The sequence below is a fragment of the Tympanuchus pallidicinctus genome, unplaced genomic scaffold (assembly GCF_026119805.1).
Source record: "Tympanuchus pallidicinctus isolate F22 unplaced genomic scaffold, pur_lepc_1.0 scaffold3, whole genome shotgun sequence".
Lineage (NCBI taxonomy): Eukaryota > Metazoa > Chordata > Aves > Galliformes > Phasianidae > Tympanuchus > Tympanuchus pallidicinctus.
This window is the reverse complement of record NW_026294747.1, coordinates 15,771,337-15,791,326: the sequence shown is the minus strand read 5'-3', so window position 1 is coordinate 15,791,326 and position 19,990 is coordinate 15,771,337. Positions and strand designations below refer to the sequence as shown.

General features: G+C 39.8%; 1 protein-coding gene across 3 annotated transcripts in view; it reads right to left on the bottom strand.

Moving 5' to 3' along the window:
* Positions 1–502: 502 nt before the first annotated feature.
* LRP5 (LDL receptor related protein 5) overlaps positions 503–19,990 on the bottom strand; it is a 129,161-nt gene continuing 109,673 nt past the window's right edge. For 2 of the 3 annotated variants that reach the window (XM_052694914.1, XM_052694917.1), the window contains exons 12-23: positions 18,038–18,361; positions 16,438–16,640; positions 13,895–14,106; positions 12,843–13,033; positions 11,570–11,779; positions 9,044–9,169; positions 7,032–7,268; positions 6,217–6,327; positions 4,464–4,709; positions 2,484–2,623; positions 1,611–1,708; positions 503–969 (exon numbers count right to left, since the gene is read on the bottom strand). In XM_052694914.1, the coding sequence (XP_052550874.1) occupies positions 708–969; positions 1,611–1,708; positions 2,484–2,623; positions 4,464–4,709; positions 6,217–6,327; positions 7,032–7,268; positions 9,044–9,169; positions 11,570–11,779; positions 12,843–13,033; positions 13,895–14,106; positions 16,438–16,640; positions 18,038–18,361 (2,360 nt within the window). In that variant the 3' untranslated portion in view covers positions 503–707. The remainder of the gene's footprint in view (positions 970–1,610; positions 1,709–2,483; positions 2,624–4,463; positions 4,710–6,216; positions 6,328–7,031; positions 7,269–9,043; positions 9,170–11,569; positions 11,780–12,842; positions 13,034–13,894; positions 14,107–16,437; positions 16,641–18,037; positions 18,362–19,990) is intronic. The other variant, XM_052694916.1, reaches the window with a different exon arrangement.

Sequence of the window (19,990 nt, the reverse complement as noted above, 5' to 3'; positions counted from 1 at the left end):
TTTTCTAGCTCCTATCAGTTCCAGAATCAGTATGCAGCATGGTACTTGCTTGAGTAAGGACAAGATGCCTGTGGGACCATCTAAGCTGAAAGATTTGGTTAAAATAAGTCTTTCCAGTTCAGTGCTGAGCACACGGAGACTGAGGTTCAAAATCCAGGTCTCAGGACACAGATTCTGCTGGGAAGCACTCAGCTCACCAGCAAACAGGAACATATGACAGTGGTACTCTTTGCATGTTTTCTGCCAGTGGTGTACAAGGGATGAGACACAGACAAACTATTTAAGCATGTTTTTCTCCTCTGTGAATATTGGTCTTCAGCCTCCTCCTTCCACAAGCCACTTCACTTTCTTTTCTCACATTAGTAAAAAGAATTGCATACACTTTGCGTGTAAAAAGGTGGTTTGAAATGCAAAAAGGCTCAACGTTGCCTCCCCAAATCCTCTGGAGAGTAAGTCAGTTCCATGATTTCAAAAAGGCAAATATGGCACAAAAGAAGGGAAATTAAGTTAAAAAAATCAATTTTATAAATATTCTTCCTTTGTACAATTTTCACAGCCCCGTCCCTCCCACACATTTTTATTCACATTTCTTTTTTTTTTTTTTTCTTTTTAATTCCCACCCCTTTTTTATCTTTAAATCATAAAATATATATTTAAAATCTGTTCATATTTAAAAATATTTACAGGGAAAGTTCCTTCTGTAGAGGTCATGAGGAGTCTGTACAAGGAGAGGGTGGAGGTGGGTAGAGGTGAAAGTAGCTTCGTTCTGTGGCAGGAGATGGAGGGCAACTTTCTTCTGCCGACATGTACTGGCTGCGAGGCGTGGGTGGAGGGGGGTAAGGGTCTGAGTCTGAATTTAAATCTATATAGTATTTGTTGGCTTTCCATCGACTAGTAGTATAGTCACTGTCACAAACATCTGTGCTGCACGGGGTTGTGGGTGGAGCTGTCCCTCGTATAAGGTAAGGCCTGCGAGGAAAAAGAAAGCACATGCATTAGTTGTGATTTTTGAAAAAGGGAAAGAAAGACATTGGAAAGAATGCCTACGTCCACAGTCAAGACAGCTGTTTTTTCATTCTATGTTAGCCATAACTCAGGTTTTCATAGGAACCAAATGAGAAGCACTTGAACTGGGTTAAAACTGAATGGCACAGCTATCCGCAGCCATTTTGTCAGCCTCTAACCTGGTGGTACATTCACAGATTTGGGCAGACAGAAAAGATCAACAAGACCACTTAGTTCAGAGCCTAATAACTAACAGATAGGTCAATCCATCAAAGAGCAGATAAGACCAAACTCTCCTCACAGGGTGCTAAGTGACCATTACAAAGCAATATAAATATAAATACACAGCATTCTTTATTGGCAACATTGTATTGAAAGGTGCTAAACCCTTGTTGCATCAAAATAAGAAATAAAGCTAATGTTTATGGGTCACAAATAGCATAAACTCAACTTGAATGGTCATTCATTAAGAGAGGGAAAGTTCTGTGTCTTTTTTTATTATTTTTTTTTAAATCAAGGCAAAGGTCTAAATAAGAACATTCTGTTTAAGAAGCAAAAGTAAAGACCAATGGAATATGCATCAAACCTCTTTATCTGAGCTGTACCTGTAAGATCTTGTGGTTGAAGGAATGTTTGAAGAATAAAACATCTCTGCGTTGTACAGGGAGCGATCAGTAGCTGGGGATGGAGGGGGGTTCAAGATCTAGGAAGATTAAAATCAGTACTTCAGTTTGAGTTAATTGCACAACTCTACTTATTTTGAAAATATTATTTACTCCTTCAGCGAGTCACTTGACCTTATTTTCTATTCCTCTCATTGCTGCTTGAGGGGATTGATGCTTTTTTTTAAAAAAAAAGATCATATAAGCTAATCATGAGACTTTATTTTGGGTTTGAATGTATTAAACAAATACGGGGCAGCAGGTGCAAAGCCAAGACACTTAGATTGCTCAGATTGCTTCTTTTTGTAGGTAATGCAAAGCTGGGTAAACACAAAGCTACCAGGAAGAAGTGACATTTGGGTCAGCAGTAACTTTAATATAGCAAAGCCACCATAGCAGCTTCTGTATAGAAATCTCTAAAAAAGCATGGCACTCTTTCTGAAGGCTGATATTGTCCCTGCAGGTCCTGGCTCACATAGCATTGAACTGGTAGAAGGAGAATTCCAAAGTAAGAGAATGGAAGAGTTTGGCCCACAGAAATATCAAAACATAATGGTACAGGCAGATCAGCTCCTGGGCCACTTTTGTCTTTCAAGATTTATTAAACTAATACTTTTTTTTTTTTTTTTTTTAAATAAATCCACCTACACTTTTTCTATTCATAGAATCACAGAATCCCCTTACTGTGGCACTGATGCAATAACTGGGCACTAGCATGAAACTGTTATAGAGACTCTGGTAAAGCATGAGACACATTAAACGAGGAGCTCTCCTGAATTCCAATATCTGACTCACAGGCATATCTTCAAGACATACCTGTGGGTAGAAAGTGGCTTTAGTGCTGGATGAGCTACTAGAAGAGGCTCCAGTAACATGGTTTCTGTCATATAAGGGGGCACCACTGCTCCCTCCCATGAGGCTCATGGAGCTAATCATAGACTTTCCACAAGAGATGCCTGCAGTGAGACAGAGAGGAATCCAAGGTTAGGTAAACCACAATTTCATCTACTAATGCAAACCAGAAAACAAATCCAGAGCTTGGCAAATCCACGTAACTCTACTGGTTGTTGCTTTTGGAATGATCTTTTACATAAAAACTTCAGGATTACAAAGAACAACACATTTTCAATTTTATATTATGTAAAGCAAACACTTCACCCTTAGACCACCTATTGTGACTCTGCAGCTCCTCACAAGGCGTGCTCTCAGTCTGCTGAGAAAGGAATCTCCAGATCAGCTGATCCAAATTTTCCACCCAAATTGTTAACGGAGAAATTTTTCAACCAAACAAATTCAGGCATTTGTAAAGATAAGCACTATATGCTGCCCAAGAGAAACAAGCCAGAGACATCCAAAGTTTTCATTTCCATCCAATGAAATTCAATTGCAAGTACATGAACAAGAGCAAAAACAATTACTTATTGAAAAAAAGAAAAACCCACACCCATTTTTTAAAGTGAAAAAAGGAAGGAAACCTGGATGACAGGAAAAGGGGAAAACAATGTTGTCTGATTTAACTCAAAGATGCACTTAAATCAGACTACGTATTCTCAGATTCCTTCTGTCAAAATATTCAGTGCCAATGGAAGAGTTTAGTTCAGAAGCTTTCAGAAATTTTTCTGAGAAAAATGTAGGAAATATTGGGAAATATTAGGAAAATTGGGAAATATTTAAGAAAAACAGGATGATTCTATTTGTGACCACCGTTCATGACCACTCATTTTTTTGAAGCACCTTGCTTCAACCCATGTCTTCTCATTAGAATTAACATCAATGGTAAGACTGCCAGCTGCTATAAGTTGTCATAGCAATACAAAGCTGTGAAAATCTGTGGCAGCTGGATTAGAAAAAAAAAATAACGATGAACAGGAATCAGACTGACAGCTTAGTTTAGCACCTACACTGGTACAAATGAAAGCCTCTAATAGTCCCTTTAATTATAAAAGCTTTAATATGAAGACTAGTTTAAAAAACCACTGCAACGATTTCACCTGCAATGATTTCATCCTCAAATTTTATTTCCTACCACAAAGCCTTGATAACCATAAAAACAGATTACAAGCAGGAACAGCTGCCCACAGCCATTAAAATGCAGGAAAGCATAAACCTAAGTTGTATCTGGCTGTCTTAAGACCCTGGTTGGAAGAAAGCAACAGCACAACTCAAAATGTTGTCTACACAAAGAAGTGTAACATCTGTTCATTTGTCTTTTTCAATGTGCTTGAATTTCAGTTGACAGGAAAAGCAGATTCCAAGTGCTCTGAAATATGGATCGTTGTGTTCTAGCTCTGTTGGGTAGGTTTACAGGTCACCATTTACTTTCCATATTCCCAAACAATACAAAGAAATATTCTCTCTTCTCAGGGCTTTGCAGTTAGAAATGAACTATCTCCTCTATGAAAAGTATATCCTACAGTTGTAAATTTGAAATATATCACATAAGCGTTTACTTTGATGTCTATGTGAGGTCTCTTAGCTGTCAGCCCTTATGCGAATATCCCAAGCTTTTACACATATTTAAAGACCTCTACCTCAGCCTCTACTTATTATCTGCATATAGTTCTCTGGGTGGCTGTTTTGATTATTCGGCAAGGTAAAGAAATTCTGCTTTTTTAGAGATGAAGAACTGAGACAGAGAGAGGACAAATACGTCGTTCAAAAGCAAACAGGAAATCTGTCTCAGAGATGGACTAAACCAAAGGGATGCTTTCGTTACACTTCAGGCAACAGTCAGCTCTTAATAACCTGCAAAACCTCAAATCCAGGCAACGTAATGGTACTTACTAGGGTTCTTGCCATCCTTACCAGTAAAAGTGCCATGCTGAGAACTTCCAGGAGCAATGAAATTAAGAGGGACGTGAGGCGTGCCACTGACATACTCATGTGGAAAGGGGCTGTTGGGCCCAGCGTAGCGCTGACACACCACTCGCTGGCAAACAAAGTACATTCCTCCCATGACAAAAAGGGAAAGTATTATTCCAATGACGGGACCGATGGCACTGCTGTGGGGCTGAGGTTCATCCGAGGATGGCTTTGATTTTTCTGGAAAAGGGGAGGAAAAAGAAGGATGTCATTAAATACGGCAATATATATGATGCTGTCCTGGAGCTTGCGTAGTACGTCAGTCAGCCCAGTCATTTACATCGTGCCTTTGCAAGTCCCTGCATTTTACTCAGACATGTCTAACTACATTGGTTCGGATTATTAAGACTTCACACGCTCTCTTTCCTCGCGTGCAAATAAAGCAGTAACAGCTTCTTTCTGTCTAGCAATTCACTGTGTAAGAGGATTGCTTATTGTCTTGATATAACAATGGCCAGGATAATTTTGTTTTTAAGATTTGACTGGTGGGCAAGCTACAGTACACATGGAGCAATGGATGTCTTCCCAGCTAAAAGCTCTTGAAAGAGTGACATTTTAGGATGGAAAAGTGTTCTAAGCGACCATTAAAAACTTCACAGATTGGAATAAAAACCAGAACATCTCAAACACTTCCTACTTCTTATATTTTTTCCCTCATAAAGCCCAGTGTTAAATAATAAAAACTACTGCAGTACTTGAGATGAGATTTGATACAGATCATATCTCCCATTGACTACATTCTAAATTCTTGCCCCTCAGTTGAAGGGAATGCAGAACTGAAAGTTGAGAAGGAAGATAAAGGAGATGTAAAGAACTACCAGTGAACTCTTAGCAGCTCAACATCAAGAATTCATTTCTGTCTTTCTTACGAGCGCATAACAACTTATAGGTCAGCCAAGGACTTAACCTTTAAATAGGCAGATTAACTCAGATATGATACCAGAAAAAAGGCAAAACCAGAACTAAAACATATTCTCAAATTAGCTAGTTTAAACCACAAAATTCTCATTTTGGTTAAACCTTGTTTCTTTTGAATGCACAATCTTCATCCTGAAAGTAGCAATCATTTTTATTTCTTACTTGACTTTCCCTCAGTCAAGCAAGAAACCACAGAATGCTCTGTTCCACAAAGAAACTCCAGAAGAGGCAGTCTTTTGTACATAAGGACCCATTTAAATCAGTTAAGACCTAATCGCAGGACAAGACCCAAAGTGCAAACAGGAAACAGTTGCATTAACTTGGCACCACAAAAGTTTGCCAAGTGCACAAAGAAAATAACAAAAATAAAAATGAAAGAAAAAGTAGCTTCACAGTATCCAAGGAACTGGGGGGAACCGAGTGAGGGCTGTGAGTTAAACGGGATATGTGGGAGGATCAGAAGAAGCACGTGCGATCTGAGATTTCCAAAAGGAGAGCTAAACAGATTCTCTAATTCTGATTCTTTTAGCCTTTTCTCTTTTTGCCACCCTGGCCATTTTCAGCACTCTTGCTCATGAAATTCACTTTTCCTTGCAGTTCCCACCCAGAGGATGGAAGAAAGAAACTAATTTGACCTAGTTAGTACAGGGCCAAGATTCATTAGTCTTCCCTGAAAGAATCTTACTGTGGAGAGACTGGGGCTTTGCATTTAGTTGTAAGGTGTTAGAGCTGAAAACAGAGCACTTGATCTCAAGCAAAGACATCTCACCACACATGAGCTCATCTGAGCCGTCGATGCAATCTGGAAAGGAGTCACACTGTTGCTTCAGAAGGATGCACTGGCCACTGGCACATCGGAACTGATTGAGCAGACAAATTGCTGCACAGAAAGAAAGGGAAGATTAAGTATGACTTGCATGGGAGCGTTCAACAATCTTAACAAAACCAAAAGATGTCAGTAGTGTCAAGCCACAATGCATCTTTGTAATATAAACAGGCATCAGAAGACCTGTTTTGCTGAAGTAGGTAAAAGTCAGCACTTTTCTCATTCTTCCTTTGCACTGTTACAAGTCCTACTTAGTGAGACTCATATAAAATTCCAAAACACCACATTTTTGCCCAGTTGGGGCAAAACTGAACAAATCAGCAAGGATCTTTCGTAGTTACTAAATAAGTGTAATCGACATGTTAAAATGTGGTTACTGAAGATACAATCAAATCTTATATAGTCCATACTACCTTATACCATTCTGTCAAACACAACTCTGTCATATTTCTTATCTACATCCACAAGTCTCTGTTTCAGTAAAATTCTTAACTGAATTCTTAATTGATTTCAAATTCTATGTGAATTCAAACTGCATTAAATTATCAGAAAAGAGACTGTCTTATTAAGGCCTGTAATCAGCAGACCTGGAAGGTTCACTTTGGAGAAAAAAGCAGAATCAAGTGGACAGTTCTGCCAGACTTGCAAGCTAAGGCTGTCCTTCCCCATTTGAAACTAAAAATCATGAACATGCATCAAAACAGAATCTCAAACAGCTGCTTATGTCAGAGTCAAGAGAAAAGGAAAATGAATCTTACTATCACAATCCACTTCATCAGATTTATCTTGGCAGTCAATTTCTCCATTACACCTCAGGTGCGCATCAATACATTGTCCTTTCTCACACTGGAACTGAGCTGCAGAGCATATTGGACAACTATCCTCATCGCTCTGGTCATCACACTCAGGGAACCCATCACACCGCCATGCCATTGGGATACAGTCAATCTCTCCAGTTGCACAGGTAAACTGGTCTGGGGAGCAAGTTGGAGGTTCTGGGGAAAGAGAAAACAAAACACGTGTGCATTCATTCAATTTTAGCCCTTTAACAGAGTGAAAATGTGATGGAAATATTCTGCACATGGAGAAAAAGATGCTTATGCCTGGACTGAAGTTCTTTAAAAATGCAAACTGTTTTTGAAGTGCTGTTGTCCTCCTGCAGTAAGGAGAAATGTTCAAGAATGAGACAAGTAAAATCAGGAGCTTGAAAAACAAATACACAAAGTAAAAATCCATATGTTTAAATTTTGACATTCCTATGATTTCTAAGTTTCTAAGATATGATTACTGGGTGTAGCAATTCTGAGGTTTACAAACCCAACCAGTGACCTGGCAGCTGTAGATATGGTAAGGATGCCAGACGGACGCATCAAGATAATTCTGGAATTAATTTGTATAGGAGCATACTGTGTAGATAATCCAGCAGACAGATTACTATTTCTGCATCTACAGCCACATTTAATGTTGCATTACGGTTGCACTTGGCAGGCACGAGTTTGCATTTAAAAACTTGCCAAGTGTGTTCATGAGAATATATGAACAAAACTTTCCCCAACCAAAACAGCTACCAACCTATTCTGAAATACTTGCTATGAGCTACTACTACTGCAGACAAGACAGACTACAAAGCTGTTGCAATCTTAGTGAAGGATCAGAATGAAAACAAGAAGCAGAGACTGAAAGAAAGGCCCCTTAATTTTAAGATTCATGTGGGAAGACAACAAAGCAGTGAACTAAGCATCTCTCATTGGCCAGGTTTTTCAACAGAAGTACAGCAAGAAGTATAAGGAGATTGTTTTATTTTTCCTCCTGCAGATGTAACCTCCACTATTCTGAAACCACACAGTGTGTTGTGGTCATGGGAAAGAAAACAGTTTATAATGGAAAGGACTGTCCCATGGGAGGTCAGAGCTCAGCCAGAAAAATGAAATCCACAACAAATTGAATACATAAAAAAAGCCCAGAGGACCAAAAGAGCCAAATAATTTAACACAGGATACCTCTCAAAAAAGAAATATTTTTTTCCCCCCATTTTAAATGCCCTCTGCAATAGTAAGGTAACAATTATCAAAATTCCTGGGGCTGTGAAAGGGCACTGTGAAGGGAATGTCTACATGGGGAAAGACAACAGCTACCTTAATTAAAAAGAACTGCAACTGAGGTTTTGAACTGTCTGTCACTAATGACACAGCACAGTGTTTCATGTTATCACATTATTTGAAAAGCTGGAGTACTGCAGGAATCATACATACAGTTTCAACAGAGATCATCATTGGTTACCAACATTGTTACACACATTCATTTACAGTACGAACTGCCACATCATACAATGATGCAAATCTCAGTAGAAGATGCAACCATCGTATGGTCTAACAAGGGTGTTTTGCACACAGTGAAAAGTCAAACATGTCCAAAAGTTGAAGCAGAAAACAGCCAGCAGAAAAGGTGCATTTAATACAGAATTCAACATCACGTCTAGTATGTATAAATCCACGTTCTGGATTCAAACACAACCTCCTGCAGGAAGTTCATATAATCTTGTACCACATGGAAGTCGAGTACTGTGGCAGGCAAGTTTCTTGCAACAGTAACCATTTGATTCTGGTCATTCTGATTTCATTCATTGTTGGTTTTGAAAATATCTTCTTCCAGATAGACAGTTCTCAAAACTTAGCAGCATGTCACAGACCAAATTTGATATTCCAGGGGTTCTTAATTTTCTTTTTTTTCCAATGTAAACCACTTAGCAGCACTGCTAAACATAACTCACCTCCACATGTTAAGAGATTCTGCAGGAGCACAAGGTGCTCTGGGCATGAACACCTTGGAGTCCCATCCCCTTTGGCAATGCAGATGTGTGAGCACCCACCATTGTCACGGGAGCACGGATGTGCAGCTGGAAAAGCACACAGAAAGAATGATTAGATAGTGTTAAAACAAAAACCAAAAAAAAATCTTAGCTACTAGCTAAGACAAACTCACAAAGCCACCCACAAAACATTTCTAGTTGAGTAACTAAGATTTCACTGCAAATTCATAGGAAGGTAAATGCAAGGTTTTTCAGTTCTGTGCTCAGAAGCTGATTTACTACTTCATGAGGACTATATTTCTCCTGGTTGCAGTGATACGGAGACCTTCAAAGAACTTATAAATTGAATTTGGGAGCTCAGGTGAAGAGAAGTGAGGAAGGAGATTTCAGAAGGACATGTTTAAGGCAAACCCAGACATCCCATCCGCACTTCTCTGGTTGCCACGCACCAAGAACTGACAGTCATTGCTGCAGAATGCCAGCCCACCAAACCCTGAGGAAAATTTGCTTCTAATTTCCAAGACCTCTTACTATCCAGTCCTATCCTCCACGCACCATCAGCACTTCCCTGTTACTCACAAAACTGCAACATGAGCACACACAGTTACTTATATATTTGTAAAATGGGAAGCTACATGGCTATGTTCCCAAATCAGTTACTGAAAAGTGCAGAGAACACAATAATTTGTAATGAAATCAAATTAAGGAAGTGTTAGTTGGATGAGAAACTGGCACAGACAGGTGAAGGCACTGCCTGAGGATCCCAGCCCAGCTGAATGCTTTACAGCATCTGCTGGAGTGATCTGTGAGGCCAGAGCCTGTTACTCACGATGCCACTGCATAATGCTTTCTTTACTACCAGTAAGGATCAGGAAGTTCCACTAGGAAGAAATGGTAGTTATCACTACTTCTGTACCAAAGTTGTTTTCCATCTGTTCAGGCTTCTCAGCAGTCTGCTTTCACCTTTAGCAAATTCATCAATTTAACACAGTGTTGGAGACACCACTGTTCGAAGCACAAGCAGGAAAAGTGCCCTCATGTACATTTGTGTGGGCATGCACATGCATGTGCTTATTTTTACTCTCCTGTTGTAACAGAAGTTGCCTACATTGGACAGATTTCAGATGTAAAAAAGTGCTTCCTTTCAGTGCAACTCAGAAGAAACATTACCCTTGCCATAATAAAATAAACATTCTTGAAAACATATGGGATATAAAAGTCCACTCTCCCCCTGTTTTCTTATTAACAGTGTTGAGATTTAAAGAAAAATTGTTTTTCCATCATTGTGTACTTACTACCTTTGAAATGCACTAAAATATGAGAAATGGCACAGAAGAAGAAAAACTGAGTGTTGTGAAAAGAAAAAAAGAACATCTGGATAAGGATTAGCAAATAGAATCAGCTACAGCTTAAATACACTACCTTCCTTCCAACAGTTTACCCATACAGGCAAGCTTGCATTCATGTGCATCCTCCCTATATAAGACTTCTACCCCCAACCCTCCACGTACTGGAAGCATTACTCCTCTCCAGACCTCAGACTTACATTCCCTTAGTCTGCCACACTGTAGTCTTGTACTCCCTCATCTTTCCATAGGGCAAGGTGGAATATGGATATAGGGGAAAAACTTTACTGCCCAAAAAAATAAAGTAAGGATATTCCTCTTCCCAGGTTTCTTCACTCTGCATTCAGTGTGCCTTGGGGGGAATATGAAATATAGGGATCATCTACAAGAGTTTGCTGCTTCTCTCCCTGCAACAGTAGCACATCCTGAGGTAGCTACCAAACTGGCCTATTTCTATGAAGAAGGCAGCATGAGGATGGATGAAGGTTTCTGCTGTCTCCCAGGTACCTACTACAAAATAATCCTGCACAGAATGTTTGAAGTTCAGCATTCAGAGAGCAGGAACTGAGTAAGTAAGCCAGAAAAATAAGGTCCAACATAACCGACCTCTTTCAGAATGGAGCACCTAAAATGGCTCCACTTCTAATCAAGGAGAAATTCCACATCCACAAAGGTATGTTTTCAGAGCATCCTGCCTATTCTCCTTCCCTTACTGGAGGCTTTTATACCATCTGCCACCCTGAGTCAAACCAGTCATGCTTTACAAATAGGTCTGAAACCCCACGAGAAAAGGCAGGTACTATTCCCTTTTCTTTCTTTATAAAAGTATTTCCAACTCTGTTACTTGGTTGTACTTAAAAAATTAGCAATCATTAATTGTTTCTAAACAGCTTTGAGAGTTAATTCACTATCATGCGACCTGGTACAAAGCAGTTAACTAAGTGCTGTGAAATCACATATTACAGCTGTGCAAAAGGCCTCCTCTGGACAAGAATGAGAAACTAATTTCTTCTCCTCTATCATAGTCCAGCCCCTCAAGTTATAAGCACTCCATGGCCTAAGCTAAAGCCAATATTATTGAAACATGCAGCTTGAGACAGTGACCAAGAGTGAAAAACATCTGGTATTCGAAGAAACTCACAGAATTCCTCCATATCAAGTTCCTCCACAGCATGAATGCCTGTTAGGTGAGCAATTCGGCCTTGAATTCTAGTCCTTTTGTACCCATTAGTTTTCTCCACTCTCTCAATCATCTGCTGCTGCCGATCAATCCAGTACAGGTGATTCCCCAGCACAGTCAGTCCCATTGGCTGAAGGATGTTGGAGTCCTCCAGAGTCACACGGTTAGCACCTGAGATCAACAGAAACCATTTCTAATTCATTTAAAAGACAAATAAAACCCATCAAAAATAAACAAAGAAACACCACTTTTTGAAACAAACAGAAGCAATCTCTGAGGTTTCTAAACCCAGTTCAGCAGCAAAGTAGAAAACCTCCATGTTCAGGGAAAATGGAATTTAAATTTAACTTATGGAATTTAAGTTTTGGACATTTACACAAAATGAGATTGTGGAATTTGAATACATAATAAAAATGCTGACGAGCACTAGATTCAACTAATTTACTGCATAAATTATGTACAGCGCAGCCAAGCATAAGAACGTAACATTGATTCCAATTAGAATGCTATTAATTAACTGCCTGATGCTAGTTCACTTCCTTCTGTGCTTCTTGTAAGAATTTCCTTTTTTGCACACACAATGAGAATGCATCACAGAGATTGGATCCTATGTGTCACATGGCAGATTTCTCCATTTTTTCAGCACTGTCAGCTGCTTTGCGTATTCAGCGATTAAATGCTCTGCAAGAACTTTGTGCTGCTGTTCCTATGGATGTGAAGTAATGCTTTATTTTACCAATGTGGGAAAAGTGCAACAAATCTCCTTCCACTGTTTTGCAACACCAATGCATCACACATCAGCTGCCTTATCATCTCTATTAGAAGAAAGCCACTCCCCTTTGGTTTGTTCTTCAAGCTACCTTAATATAGTAGGCTGCAAACTCTAAACACAAGAAAAATTGAGGAGTTACACCAACTTTTTAAATCACAGGAAAATAAAAGGAGGGAGCAATCCAGAGGTTCTGTGATGGCTAACACCTATTTAAATCTGATCTTGCAAGAGTTGCAAGATACCAAAAGATATCAAAAGTCAAATGTCCCTCTTAGAGAGCAGCAACCATTACAGACACATTTATTCCAATCACATCAAAGAAGCCCACCAGTAATTGTTAGCTGTGACTGCCTGCACAGAAATGGCAACTGTAAAAGCTATTGGGGTCAGTATCAAAGAAGGAATAATGTCCTGTACACACAGGCACATGCTGCTCCAAATATCTAACTGCATACCACATACCTGACAGGTCACAGCTTTCGATGCGCTTCAGATCTGCGTCCACCCAGAAAAGCTTTCCCAGTTTGTTGTCAATCACCAGTGCTACTGGTCGGATCAACCCAGTCGTGAAAAGCACTTCCCTCTCTGTGCCATCTAGGGCTGCACGCTCAATCTTGGGAGCTCGCTCTTGCATGTTGGTGAAATACATGTACCTGTGAACAAAGGCAGGAGCTGCTTAGATGAGAGCTTCAGAACTCAGGGCAAGTAGCTCATATTTGCACATGGGTTCTGAAACCATAAGCGTGAACAGCTTACGCAGGGATGACTGTGGTGGCTGTTGCTCCCCACAGGAAAGATCCAGATCTAACCAGCTGCTGAACCCCAAATATTTGCTAACTGGCATGTTGAGACATTTCCATTATCTCTTGATGGCAAATTCCCCAATAACCCCAACAGGTTACACTACTGACAGCAATTTGTGATGGTGTAAATGAAGAGTGGCAGCAATCAGAACACAGAGTCAATGGAGAGGAAGGCTTTCTGGAACTAAGGAAGGACAAGTTCAGGACAGAGATCACTAATTCAGCCCTCCTAGGTACCCACTGCATTCAACACAGTCTCTCTGCCATTTTGACCTCTTTTAATTTAAAAGCATATTTACCTTTAAGTTATTTAAAAACCTGGAATAGAAAAGCTGAGTGTTTAAGAGATCAGCAAAGCTAAACTCCCATTTTAACAGAGAAAGCAGAAAAGCTTATATAAACACAAACCATGTCCAAGTGAGTCAGTCCCAATAAGATTAGCATCTTTCCTCTAATCCCCCTCTCCCCACAGCAGCTTTTGAACTGTGAAGAGTATATTCAGAACTGCACAAAAAAAAAACCAGTCCCACAGATGTTCCAGATAGAGTCTCTGGGTGCTGCTGCATCCACATGGTTATGACATATTGTCATTCAACATCTGTCAAACACATGGTAAGCCATCTATCAGTAAACTGGCATTTAAGCATCAGCACACACAGCTGATACACATCCCAAACGTGTTCTGTATGAGGTATAAGAAAGGAATCTCACCCCCGCTCTGCATTCACTACGATGGCTCTGGGCTTGTCGTGCTCGCCTCGCAGCACCATCCCTATTGACTCGCCGTTCAGCCTGTGAACGTTGACGGAGTTTGTGGCCTCACAGGTCCAGTACAAGGTATGGCTGTATATATCAATGCTGAGGTCATGTGGCTGCTTCTCTGGGTTCTGGCTTTGGTTTGGAGAGCTCATGACAGTAAAAGGCTGCAAGACAGCATTTAGAGAATGATTTCCAGTCATTGCTCCATAAGAACTCCGTACAAAAAGCACCGTTTACCTACGTGAGCACCCAGAAGAGCCTAAGACCGCAAGGAAACACCAAATAAAATAACTGTGACAAAGCATAACAAAAAAAATACATGATTCAAATTGTAGATGTGAGGAAAAACATCAGAACAAAATCCATAAGACTATGCAAAACCCTCCTTGGAGCCTCCTATAAGTAGAATTAATTAGCAGAAGACGGAAGAAAACAATAGTGCATGTTTGCGCACAGAACAATCTTGAAGAAAACAGCAGAACAAACAGGGCAGTCTCCTGGCAAGATGTGTACTGTTACCCAGCCAGCTGAATATATCTGAATCTCCTCCTAAAGGCTCCTTTCTGTAGCACAGCAGATAATTTAAGACCTGCTTCTTATAAATTCAGACCTTCCAATGAAACCTAGTCTGTTTGCTCACACATCAGATGGCCACAGATTCACCTCACAATTGTACTAACATTACTTTGCACATAATAGTACATAACCCTTTTGTCACTATGAAGTTCTTCACAAAATCTGACATTACTGTCAAGTTTCAGGAACCATTACCCTCAACTCCCCCACAACCTGCCTCCAAATCGAACTACCATAGTAGTTACTCTCTATATACTATATATCCAACATGCACTTCAATACTTTATTTCCATGAAGAAAACACTAAAGCATACCAAGAGTCCCCAAAGGAAAACTATGCTTCTGCTGTTTCTTTAACATCAGAAACATTTCAGTAGTGCACTCCTAATCCCAGTGCCACTTAGATACTAACACTGATGGCAGGACTTGCAACATCTAAGCATTTTTCAAAGATGAATGCTACTAGTCAGATGATGAAGGTCAGTGGAAGTGGTGGCTTCTTCAAGTGTCCTAATAGGGCATTCCCCATGCAAAACTGAAAACAGCAGCAGAAAAAGGTTGTATGGGTCTAGAAAGATGAACACACTATAATGTACTCAGCTTATGTCAAAATGAGTCACTCAGAACTACTTCAGAAAGTTATGTTTCAATAAATTGGTTCTAATCCACTGAGTTCTACATAGCAATATAATGCTTCCTTTTTCTATTTAAATCTTTACCCCTGCTTTTGCTTGACCAGCATGCCCAGAAATACTGATGAATAGGTCTTTTATTGAAATTGAGGGTAACATTACCCAGGTATGAACGCAATATGAATCATCTGCAAAAAGCATGAATTAGCATGAATTAGCAAAATTCAGTAAAAAATCATTAGTAAAAATTGGTAAGTCAAAATTTGCAGGGAATCTGTGTCTTCAAAGCTATCTGACCAGCTTAGTGGAAAGCAGAGCAGATGAATCTCCATTGCAATTTGCACCTAGCAAGTACCAAAGAGAAGACAGACTGCAACAATTAGCACCTAGTATAATCAACAAAAACACTTCAAAATTCATCCACAACCCAGCTAGCTGCTTATACTAAGAGACCTCCTCCCATTCTAAAAAGAGAGATGGCCAAAAAGTAAAATCACAAACTATTTCTTTAAAGGGTACTGTAAAACCACTGATTCCCCAGATGTATGAAGAGGCCAGCCCAGTTCCACTGAAATCATATTACGTTGTTTAGATAACTGCTCAGAACAAGGAAAATATATGTTGCCTATTCTCCATTTCCTTTTGTGTTCTTATTCAAACTGTAGCTTTTAAATGATCTGTTATCCTGTCCTGGGAGTTAAGCTATGCTAACATACACAGAACACTGCCCAAAAGAACAGCACACTTCTTTCTACTGTTGTGTGAATAGCCCAAAACAATTATGCACCCAACCCAATAGAACAATGAAGCACGTGAATGAGCCTATCCCCATCTGACACAACAATCAGTTGTACATTCAATCAGGATTTAACTACAGCTTGTATAAAGAGAGTCTTCATTTTGCAAGAGCTTTACTATGATGACAATATGATCACACAACTGGCATGAAAGAATATTGATATTAAACTACTGTTTTTTCTTGAATATAATTTAGACAGTGAATCACCCTTACTTCATTGCCCACACTTAGCTAAACATCACAGTTCAAGGCTTGCAGTTTCAGATACACATGGTGCACTACATTCTGTTACACTACTTCGTGTACACATTAAAATTCACAATCCTGAAAGCCCTCTGTCACTTTCACATACAAACAGAATATATGTGAATAAGCATTGGCAAGAATAAAGTTTAGACTGATGATCCTTTGGTGCAAGGGACAGGAGGAGAAAGTTATAAAGCTCAGAGAACAACCCACACAAAATCATATACACCATATAAACTTGCCTGAGTGCCATCATCTTTGGCTCTTTTTATAATATTCTGACGCCCATCTACCCAGTAAATCAATTTATCTAAGGGATCATAATCAATAGCCTTCACGTTCCTTAGACCATGCATAGGCAGGATGATATCTGGACTTTGCTGATCGTCAGGTATCATTCGGCTGATGGCAGATTTCTGGCTGAACAACAGGAAACTGGTTGGAGCTGAAAACAAGACAAAACAGAATGCATAAGAAAATGTGACTTACGTGGTCAAACATACTGCTGGAAACCAACACAAAAAACAATGAACACTGAGGATAAAATCTCAAATGGACAACTATGTTCACACTGAAAACTAAATAAGCTTTTGAGAAATAGTCAATATTTCTCAAAATAGTCCTCTTGAAAGTCAGTTTTGACATTAAAATCAAGTAAGATCAAAGGATGTATGTGAAGCCTATTGTACTCCAAATAAGTACAAATAAGTCCAAATAAGAGATACTGGCAGTGTATGAAGGGGTTTGAGCTGCTTTGGAAGTATTTGGTGCTGAAGTACAACTCTTGTTGACACCCCAACTGCAAAGAGTGAGCAGCTGCACAGCGCTCAGCTGCCTACCAGATTTAATCCACAACTGTCCTTCCTGGCACCCAGAATGAAGCACGAAGAGTTTGAGATAGTAGCAGATTTGACTGGAGTGTGTTAGATTGTATTTATGATTGTTTAGTTACTAATTGGCAGGTCATGTTCTTAGTCCAGAACCTGCTAGCTTACTGTGTATTGGGAGCACTTGTCAGTGGCTGCCACTTGCACTTTTGTTGTTTGCTGCACTCCTTATCATCTTGCTCTACTTGCCTGGAAACAGTTTGATAATAGCTATGGACATGAGCCTGGGCTGGCAGATGGCCAGGGAACTACTGCAGCAGTACTGGGCAGTCTGGAATTACAGCATGAATTCAAGATGGACTGTGACCTGTGGATAAGTCCACACTGAAGCAGGTATACCCCATAGCATCTGTAACCATAGATAAGGCTACGATGAAGCAAATATGCCTCTGAAAGGACCACAGCCCATGGTTAATGAGAACGTATTGGATAGCACAGGACCTGAGCATGACAGGGTATGGAATAAGGGGTGGAGATTGTACTGGTTTTGGCTGAGACAATTTTCTTCATAGCAGCTTGTACAGTCCTATGTTTTGGATTTTTGACAGTGTTGATAACACACCTATGATTCAGTCACTGGTGAGCAGTGCTTACACAGGCTCAAGGCTCTTTCTGCTGCTCACGTTGCCCCACCAGCCCATCAGGTGGGGCTGCACAAGAAGTTGGGTAGGGACACTGTAAGGACAGCTGACCCAAACAGACCAAAGGGATGTTCCACCCCATATGATGTCATGCTCAGCAATAAAACTGGGGGAAAGGAGGAAGAAGTGAGAAGCACGTGGAGTTACGGAGTCTGTCTTCCCATTTAACTAGAATTTTCTCACACTATCCCTTCTGACTGATCCTATTCCCCTGTGCTGTGGGCTAGTGAGTAAGTATCCGAGTGCTGCTGAGCTGCCCACAGGGCTCTATACTGAAAGTGATCACAAGCACCTGATGACCAGAAGAAACTTACAACTGCAGTTCCTGCTGTTGGGATCCAAGGTATAGTGCGCAGCACAGCCACATCTAAATCCATTTGGTATGGCAAGGCACAGGTGACCACAATGGCCATTATTTTGCACACAATCATTTAAGCCATCCTGACGTGAAGAATGGAAGACCAAAATATCCATCACAAAATCCAGATGGCCCTGAATAAGCGTCCTGTTCTTCCCATTGGTCTTGTCTGCTCTTTCTATACTGTGAAGATTCCAGTCTGTCCAGTAGATGTAGTCACTGTACTGGGTCAACCCAAATGGATGAGGTAGATCATCTGCTATGATTTCTCGTTCTTGTCCTGCAAAAATAACGAAAATCAAGTAAAGCACAATTCCCAGGTCACAAAATGGAGAATATGACAGACAATTAAAAAAAAAGCTTTTTCCTTCTTTTTAAAAACAAAACTCAGTCATTATCATTTCCCCAATCATTATCATGGGATTCATTATTAAGCAGTACCTGCTGAAGTAGCAACCTACATATTTGCACTTAAAAACCTTATTCTGATAACCTCTTCACTATGGAGCAATTTGAAATTGTGACAGTGTATTGCCATTTCAACAAATACTGCTGTATTTCTTATGCATAACACTCCAATTAGATTTTGAAAAGCACATTCAAGAATGCTACCAGCTCCAAGGAATTACTCAGATCAACAACAAAATCAATATGCACAACAGCAATAAATACCAAACTTGAGATTCACAGAGAACCAACTAAGAGAAATTATAGCATTTTACTCAAGAAACAAATCATTTGCAGTGTAATTCAAGACACAGAAACCTAAAGTGATTTTGAAACCGTTTGTTTGGCAGAAATCCCAACACTGTCACACTTAGTGGCTCAGTTAGCAACATTCAAAACAGATTTAACACCTCTAGAGCAGTTGACAGCCTCTGCCAGAGATCCACTACCGAAGTCTTGATATAAGTCCCATAAACATTTTCAAAACTAACTTCTATGAACTGCCACTTTATACGAAGATGAAGCCTTATCAACACTGTACCTCCCTTACTCACACGAATATCCAATGCTATTGTTCTACAGAACACTACTTTCACTTCTAGCCTAACAACGCTGCCTTAATTGATGAGCCCACTTGCTGGAAGCCTACCCAAGTCTTTAGAATCTGCTAACTAAAAATACAAGCACACAGCTGTGTTAGCTTCAGCACTCCTCCTCACCGCAAATGCTAATGCTAACCATAGGTTCTGCTCAAAAACTGGTTCAATTTACCACAGATTATTTGAATATTATGTTTCTTCTCAATACCACAATCAGCTTTTAGTCCAAATCTGCCCCCAGCTATTTTGTTTCTCCAAGTAAATACAGAATTTTAGCGAGAGCTCTGACAGATCATACATTGGATGGAAAACACCCCCCACCAAAACTCTGGAAAACAAAGCAACCTTAAAGCAATTTCGAAGTAGCAGCATTTATTCAGCAGAACTTATCCCAAAGACAAAGTCACCATTAGCCTTGGAATCCAGAATTGCATGGCTCTGCTCTCCTAAGCTTTAACTGTGTTTTGTTTTTTTTTTTGTTATGGCTTTTTAGAACATTCTTTCTCTAAACATCCACCTCTAACACCATCTTGTGAATAAACATCAGTGTTTTACTGTAGCTGGAGATCAAGACAATGCATACATAAGTCAAAACTGATACACAGTAATCACCAGAATAATGTGTGATTCCTTCTGGCACTTCTTTTTCTTGGAAACACACAGTGGTCTACTGAGAAACTATCAAAGTAATTATTATATTTAGCTCATCAGCTGAAACTGAAGACCTGAAGCTCATAATAACACCTTAAAAAAATATATCTCATTCTAATGGTAGGTTTTCATGGAAGATATAAAAGTAAATACAAATGGCTTGCAGGGAAATAGTGCATGTCATCAACCAGAGCATTGCTACAAGAATCCTG